The sequence below is a fragment of the Cucurbita maxima genome, unplaced genomic scaffold, assembly GCF_002738345.1.
Source record: "Cucurbita maxima cultivar Rimu unplaced genomic scaffold, Cmax_1.0 Cma_Scf00013, whole genome shotgun sequence".
In the NCBI taxonomy this organism is placed as follows: Eukaryota; Viridiplantae; Streptophyta; class Magnoliopsida; order Cucurbitales; family Cucurbitaceae; genus Cucurbita; species Cucurbita maxima.
This window is the reverse complement of record NW_019272029.1, coordinates 3,690,477-3,698,088: the sequence shown is the minus strand read 5'-3', so window position 1 is coordinate 3,698,088 and position 7,612 is coordinate 3,690,477. Positions and strand designations below refer to the sequence as shown.

Genomic DNA, 7,612 nt, shown 5'->3' with positions numbered 1-7,612 from the left:
TTTTTTTTTTTTTTTTTTTTTTTTTATAGAATAATGGTTTGGAAACCTTTCTCTCTAGCAAACGCGTTTTAAAAACTTTGAGGGGAAGCTCAAAAGGGAAAATCCAAAGAGGACAATATCTACTAGCGGTAGACTTAGGCTATTACAAATGGTATTAGAGTTAGACACTGGGCAATATGCCAGCAAGGAAGTTGAACCTCAAAGGGATAGACATGAGGCAGTGTGCCCAGTGTCACAGTCATGCTCGTCTAGGGCGTGTTGCCCATGGCCGCATGCCCATGACAAGCCAAACCCTTGTCATGTCTTTTCATTCTAGTGTTTTTACTTTTGTAGTTCTAGGACGTATGACGCCTCAAAAATATCATGTCTAGACCTGCTAGACATGAAATGCCTCAGAATGTACTATAGGGCGATATGACTAGTTGTCAACTTCTCCCTACCCAAGGTTATATATTGTAAGCCATTGTTATTTCTCTCTTGTTTGCTTATATAACGTCTCTTTCAAAAATCTCTCTCTGCCCTCGTTTTCTAAAACCTTCTTTTAAAACCGAGGCTAGAGGCTTGATCATACGTCGCTTGGCCGTAGGCGACGCAAGAACAAATTGGCTTAGCTCACTTGTCGTTGGAAAGTGAGTGCCGCACAATCGCTAGTCCGCTACTTTCAAAAGTGCGATTGTGTCAAGTGGTATCAGAGCTTTGTTAGCTCCGTGACATAGTAAAGACCGAAAACATGTCGGCGACAAAGTCGACACCCAAAGCACAAGTCGACCGGCTTACGCTAATAGAGGAGGAAATGTTGTTCCTCAAAGAAGTCCCTAACCTCCGCTTCCTGGAAGCACGGGTGACCGAATTGCGTGGGAAAGTCGTAGAAATCGACGCAATTGGCAACCGCCTGGATGGGTTGCCAATCGCAGAACTGATGTTTCGAGTGACCTCGCTCGAAGAAAAAGTTGCTCCTACGAGCAGCCCAAAACCGTCTGGTAGTCCGGATAGCTCTGTCGCGCACAAAGAGGGACGTGGCGAAGAGTTCGACGTGCTACAATATACAATGATGAGCTTGTTCAATGGATTAGCTGATGAATTCAGAACAACAATCGACGACATCCAAGAAAGGATGGCCACTATGAGCACTCGAATTGAAGTGACCATGAAAGCCGTGGAGAACGTCACGGCTGGGCAAACTAATGCAGGATCCAACAAACTGAGATTCTCAAACCCTAGAGCCTTCAAAGGGAATCGGGACGCCAAGGAGTTGGAAAACTTCATCTTTGATGTCGAACAGTACTTCAAAGTCACAACGGCTTGTACCGACGACAAGAAGATGACTGTAGCCTCGATGTATCTCATAGACGACGCCAAACTTTGGTGGTGTACGAAGGTGCAAGACATCGAGGATGGATTGTGCACCATCGACTCGTGGGAAGACCTCGAGAAAGAGTTGCGAGACCAATTCCTCCCCGAAAATGCAGGACATATGGCAATGGAGAAACTAGTAGCCCTGAAACATACTGGAGACATACGGGACTATGCAGATAGTTCTCAACCCTTATGCTAGATATCAGGGGCACATCAGAGAAGAACAAGGTGTTCTTCTTTATAAATGGGTTACAGCCGTGGGCCATAACAAAGCTACATGAGAACAAGGTCCAAACCCTAGCTGCCTCAATGGCCTGCGCCAAGAGACTCCTAGACTATGGTAACGAAGCGATCCCAAAGAAGAACGACACCGGCCCCAAACACTGGGGGCAAAACATACAAGCCACCAGGTCATCGAAATGGAAGCCCCAACAAACCGAACGTAGGTAACGACAGACCAAGCGGATGGACGGATAGACCTCCTCATAACAACCAAGCGGGGACATCCCGAGGACCTTACCATCAAAGGAACCACCCAACGACGCCTCTACAATGCATACTGTGTAAAGGTCCCCACAAAGTATCCTACTGTCCTCATCGGGCCTCTCTCACTGTGCTCCAAGTGTCCATTCAAGAGAGCAATAACGCAAGGGTCGAGATTATGCTAGACAAGAAGGAAGATCAAGACAACCCACGAATGGGTGCGCTCAAATTCTTGTCAGCCCTCCAATGGAAGGTCGAACCGAAGGAGATAATAGAGAAAGAGCTCATGTTCGTAGATGTGACAATAAATTCTCGACCGAGCAAGAGCACTCTTATAGATTCAGGAGCGACCCACAACTTCATCGCCGGTCAAGAAGCCCGAAGATTGGGACTCACCATAGGAAAGGACCCTGGGAAAATGAAAGCTGTCAACTCTGAGGCCTTGGCTATTGTGGGAGTTTCTAAAAGAGTCCCCTTCAAAATAGGGGATTGGACAGGAGAGCTAGACCTTGTCGTAGTTTGCATGGACGACTTTGACGTGGTACTTGGGATGGAGTTCCTCCTAGAACACAAAGTTATCCCAATGCCACTGACAAAATGCTTGATGATCACCGATCGCAACCCCACAGTAATACTTGCAAGCATCAAGAAACCAGGTAATCTTCGAATGATCTCGGCCATACAATTGAAAAGAGGACTTGCACGAGAGGAACCTACATTTATGGCCATACCATTGATGGAGGAAGCGACCACCGAAGAAACTGTCCCAAATGAAATCAAGGAGGTACTAAACAATATGTCGACATAATGCCAGAGAGCTTACCCCAAACATTACCACCTCGTCGAGGCATTGATCACGAAATCGAACTCCTCCCCGGGGTTAAGCCGCCAGTGAAGAACGCATACCGGATGGCTCCGCCCGAGCTAGCCGAATTAAGGAAACAACTAGATGAGTTGTTGACGGCGGGGTTCATCCGCCCGGTGAAGGCACCTTACGGAGCCCCCGTACTGTTCCAGAAGAAGAAGGATGGGACGTTGCGTTTGTGCATAGACTATAGAGCCTTAAACAAGGTGACGGTACGCAACAAATATCCACTGCCGATAATATCCGACTTGTTCGACCAACTTCACGGGGACAAATACTTCACGAAGTTGGACTTACGATCAGGGTATTACCAAGTACGTATTGCCGAGGGGGACGAGCCCAAGACTACATGTGTAACAAGACATGGGGCCTTCGAATTCCTAGTAATGCCTTTTGGCTTGACAAACGCCCCAACTACTTTCTGCACGTTGATGAACCAAGTTTTCTACGAATACTTGGATCAGTTCGTCATAGTATACCTCGACGACATAGTTGTTTACAGCACAACTCTAGAGGAACACAAAGTGCATTTGAGGCTGGTGTTTGACAAGCTGTGATAGAACCAACTGTATGTCAAGAAAGAAAAATGTGCCTTCGCACAAACATGCATAACTTTCTTGGACATGTAGTCAAATGTGGACAGATTAGTATGGATAGCAATAAGTTAAAAGCTATCCAAGAATGGAAAGTTCCTACTCCGTATCCGATGTGCGGTCCTTCTTAGGATTAGTCAACTACTAGACAGTTCGTCGAAGGGTTTTCACGACGAGCCGCCCCATTGACAGAGCTATTGAAGAAAGACCACCTTTGGTTGTGGTCAAATAATTGTCAAATGACCTTTGAAGATCTGAAAACAACCATGACGAGAGGTCCTGTCATCGGGTTGGTAGATGTTACAAAGCCATTTGAAATAGAAACAGATGCTTCCGACTTTGCCCTAGGTGGGGTCCTTATTCAGGAAGGCCACCCCATCGCTTACGAAAGTCGAAAGCTCAACGATGCCGAACAGAGATACACTGTCTTCGAGAAAGAAATGCTGGCTGTAGTCCATTGCCTACGAGTCTGGAGACAGTATCTCTTGGGATCGCAGTTCGTAGTGAAGACGGATAACAGCGCCATTTGCCACTTATTCGATCAACTAAAATTGACTGCAAAACAAGCCCGGTGGCAGGAGTCGTTGGCTGAATTTGACTTCAAGTTCGAACACAAAGTAGGAAAAAGTAATCAAGCAGCCAATGCACTGAGTCGGAAGGGCGAACATGCGGCCCTGTGCATGTTAGCCCATATTCACTCAAGTAAGATCGATGGATCGATGCGCGACATCATCAAAGAACATTTATATTAAGACCCATCGGCCAAAGCCTTCGTCGAACTAGCTAAAGTTAGGAAAACACGAAAGTTTTGGGTTGAGGGAGACCTCCTGATGACGAAAGGAAACAGATTGTCTGTCCCAAGAACGGGAGAACTGAGGAAGAAGCTCATTCAGGAATGTCATGATACCTTATGGGCCAGACACCTTGGGTGGCAAAGAACATACGCCCTAATAAAAAAGGGGTACTTCTGGCCAAACATGCGAGACGACATCATGCAATACACCAAGACGTGCCTCATCTGTCAACAGGACAAAGTCGAGAAAGCCAAAGTCTTAGAACTCTTGGAACCTCTGCCTGTGCCAACAAGACCTTGGGAAAATGTGTATCTGGACTTCATAACACACCTCCCAAAAGTCGGGGAATATGACGCCATCTTGGTTATCGTAGACCGATTCTCAAAATATGCGACGTTCGTCTCCACTCCCAAATTATGCTCGGCTGAACTCACAGCCCAACTATTTTTCAAACACGTTGTAAAGTTATGGGGCATTCCGTCGAGCATCATCAGTGATAGGGATGGCAGATTCATTAGGACATTTTGGACTGAGTTATTCGCCTTCTTGGAAACAACCTTAAACATCTCCTCAAGTTATCACCCTCAAACCGATGGACAGACATAACGGTTCAATTGCTTGCTCGAAGATACTTACGTCACTTTGTCAACGCTCGCCAGAAGAACTGGATACAACTATTAGATGTCGCCCAATTTTGCTTCAGTTGTCAAACAAGCTCGTCTACGGGAAAGAGTCCCTTCGAAATTGTAAGTGGACGACAACCGGTCTTACCCCATATTATTGATCATCCTTATGTAGGAAAAAACCCTCAAGCTCAAAACTTCACAAGAGAATGGAAGCAGACAACAGATATAGCCCGGGCATATTTAGAGAAGGCTTCCAAGCATATGAAAAAGTGGGCGGACAAGAAGCGTCGCCCCCTTCAATTTCAAAAAGGAGATCAAGTTCTCATCAAACTGAAACCAGAACAGATTAGATTTTGCAGCCGAAAGAACCAGAGACTAGTTCGAAAATATGAAGGCCCGGTTGAAGTCCTTAAAAAGATCAAAGCTACCTTCTACCGAGTTTCACTACCCGCATGGATGAAAATCCACCCAGTAATTCATGTGAGCAACTTGAAGCCCTACCACCCTGACTCAGATGACGACCAACGAAATGCAATCACGAGACCGAGCATCGATCTGGAACAAAAAGAAACCAAAGAAGTAGAGGAGATCCTAGCTGACAGGGTTAGGAAGATAGGAAGACCTGTACGGACGATACGTGAATTCCTTGTCAAATGGAAGAATCTCCCTATAGAGGAAACCAGCTGGGAACGCGCCGAAGATCTGAACTCCACCGCCACCCTCATCGCAAGGTTTGAAAGTAGTCAGTTGACAGGGACGTCAACCAATTAGGTGGGGGAGGATGTCACGGTCATGCTCGTCCAGGGCGTGCCCATGGCCGCATGCCCATGACAAGCCAAACCCTTGTCATGTCTTTTCATTCTAGTGTTTTTACTTTTGTAGTTCTAGGACGTATGACGCCTCAAAAATATCATGTCTAGACCTGCTAGACATGAAATGCCTCCGAATGTACTATAGGGCGATATGACTAGTTGTCAACTTCTCCCTACCCAAGGTTATATATTGTAAGTCGTTATCTTTCTCTTGCTTGCTTATATAACTTCTCTTTCAAAAATCTTTCTTTCTAAAATCTCTCTCTGCCCTCGTTTTCTAAAACCTTCTTTTAAAATCGAGGCTAGAGGCTCGATCATACGTTGCTTGGCCGTAGGCAACGCAAGAACAAATTGGCTTAGCTCACTTGTCGTTGGAAAGTGAATGTCGCACAATCGCTAGTCCGCTGCCTTCAAAAGTGCGATTGTGTCACCCAACGTCCTTGATGGGTGATGGATTGAGGGATCCCACATCGATTGGAGAAGGGAACGAGTGTCAGCGAAGACGCTAGACCCTGAAGGGGGTGGATTGTAAAATCCCATATCAGTTGGGGAGGATAAAGAAATATTCTTTATAAAGGTCTAGAAACCTCTCACTAGCAGACGTGTTTTAAAATCCTTGATGAGAAGCTCGAGAGGGAAAACTCAAAGAGAACAATATCTGCTAGTGATGAGCTTAGACTATTACAAATGGTATCAGAGTCAAGACACTGGGCAATATGCCAGCGAGAAGGTTGACTCCCAAGGGGGTAGACACGAGGTAGTGTGTCCAGTGTCCTCGATGGGAGATGGATTGGGGATCCCACATCGATTGGAGAAGGGAACGAGTGTCAGCGAAGACGCTAGACCCTGAAGGAGGTGGATTGTGAAATCTCACATCGGTTGGAGAGGAGAAACATTTTTATAAGGGTGTGGGAAAACTTCTCAGAGGCGTTTTAAAAATCTTGAGGGAAAGCCCAAAAGAAAAACCAAAATAAGACAATATCGATTAGCGGTGGACTTGGAGTATTACAAGGATAATCATGTATGCTTTCCTTCTAAGTTATTTGTTATCTTTTATCAGAAAATATCAAGTTTCTTTGACGCTGTCCTTATTCCATGATTCTGCTAGCACTTCACTAATTTCCTTTCTTCTTGTGAATCCAATCACTAAAGCATCTGATGTTGTTAGCAATTGATTGTGCAATATCACTAAATGGACTAACCTGCAAGGACCCAAATACAAGCACCTATTATAGAATAATAAGGGGAGGTATAAGTAACCTTTTTGAAGCTTAATTAAAATTGATATAAAATGCCAAATTTAGGGTAAAATATGAGATTTACCCAAAACTTCATATTTTCATCCCTATATTTTAGTTATAAGCTACCTCCTTGGGCCCATCTAGTTGAAAAGAATTTAGGGTAAAAGCACGATCTTAAAGAGAGATTATTCATACTTGTAAGATACAATCCAAAGAGGACGATTTGAATACGTAAAGTACAATCGAGAAGGTTTTTCTAATTGGAAAGAGTACTAATTCAATGGAAGAAAGAGGTAAGGCTACACAAAGGCCTTAAAAGGAATAGATAGATGAAGCTATAAGATCACATTCGTAGAGACAAAAAAGGGCTTTGATAATAAAGGCTTTTCAGGGAAAATAATTGATGGAAACTTGTGATCTATATTGATAATAATTATGAACTCAGTTACATTTTGTAGCGTAGAATGCCAATATACATCCAATGTTTCCCTCTAAAGTTGCCTAAGTTCAGTCCCCAGAATTCTGCATAAGCTCAAACCACTGCAACACAGAAAAAAAGAGCATTAAAACAAGCAAAAGGAAAAGAGAACTCATCTGATATGAGAGCCAAGTTTTTGCCATTGGTTTTGTTTTTACCTGTCTCAGAAGATCTCCAAGAGTCCTAGGAAGAGCTTCGATGTTCCTTAGAATTATGTAATATGGGAATGGAAAGGAATCCATGTACTTTGAGAACTTAATATTTCCACCTTCAAAAGAAGCTTCCTGAAAACCAGAGAGTTCGTAGTAAATGGGAAGAACATTTGAATCTAAATCCTCGGAAAGAAAGCGAAGTTATCGAGCGA

At 44.3% G+C, this 7,612-nt stretch overlaps 1 protein-coding gene across 2 annotated transcripts in view; it reads right to left on the bottom strand.

Annotated features, from left to right (window-relative positions):
* Positions 1-7,170: 7,170 nt before the first annotated feature.
* The window catches only part of LOC111488513 (midasin), a 43,515-nt gene continuing 43,073 nt past the window's right edge, over positions 7,171-7,612 (bottom strand). Inside the window, exons 76-77 of one of the 2 annotated variants that reach the window (XM_023136275.1) lie at positions 7,407-7,532; positions 7,171-7,310 (exon numbers count right to left, since the gene is read on the bottom strand). In XM_023136275.1, the coding sequence (XP_022992043.1) occupies positions 7,278-7,310; positions 7,407-7,532 (159 nt within the window). In that variant the 3' untranslated portion in view covers positions 7,171-7,277. The remainder of the gene's footprint in view (positions 7,311-7,406; positions 7,533-7,612) is intronic. The other variant, XM_023136276.1, reaches the window with a different exon arrangement.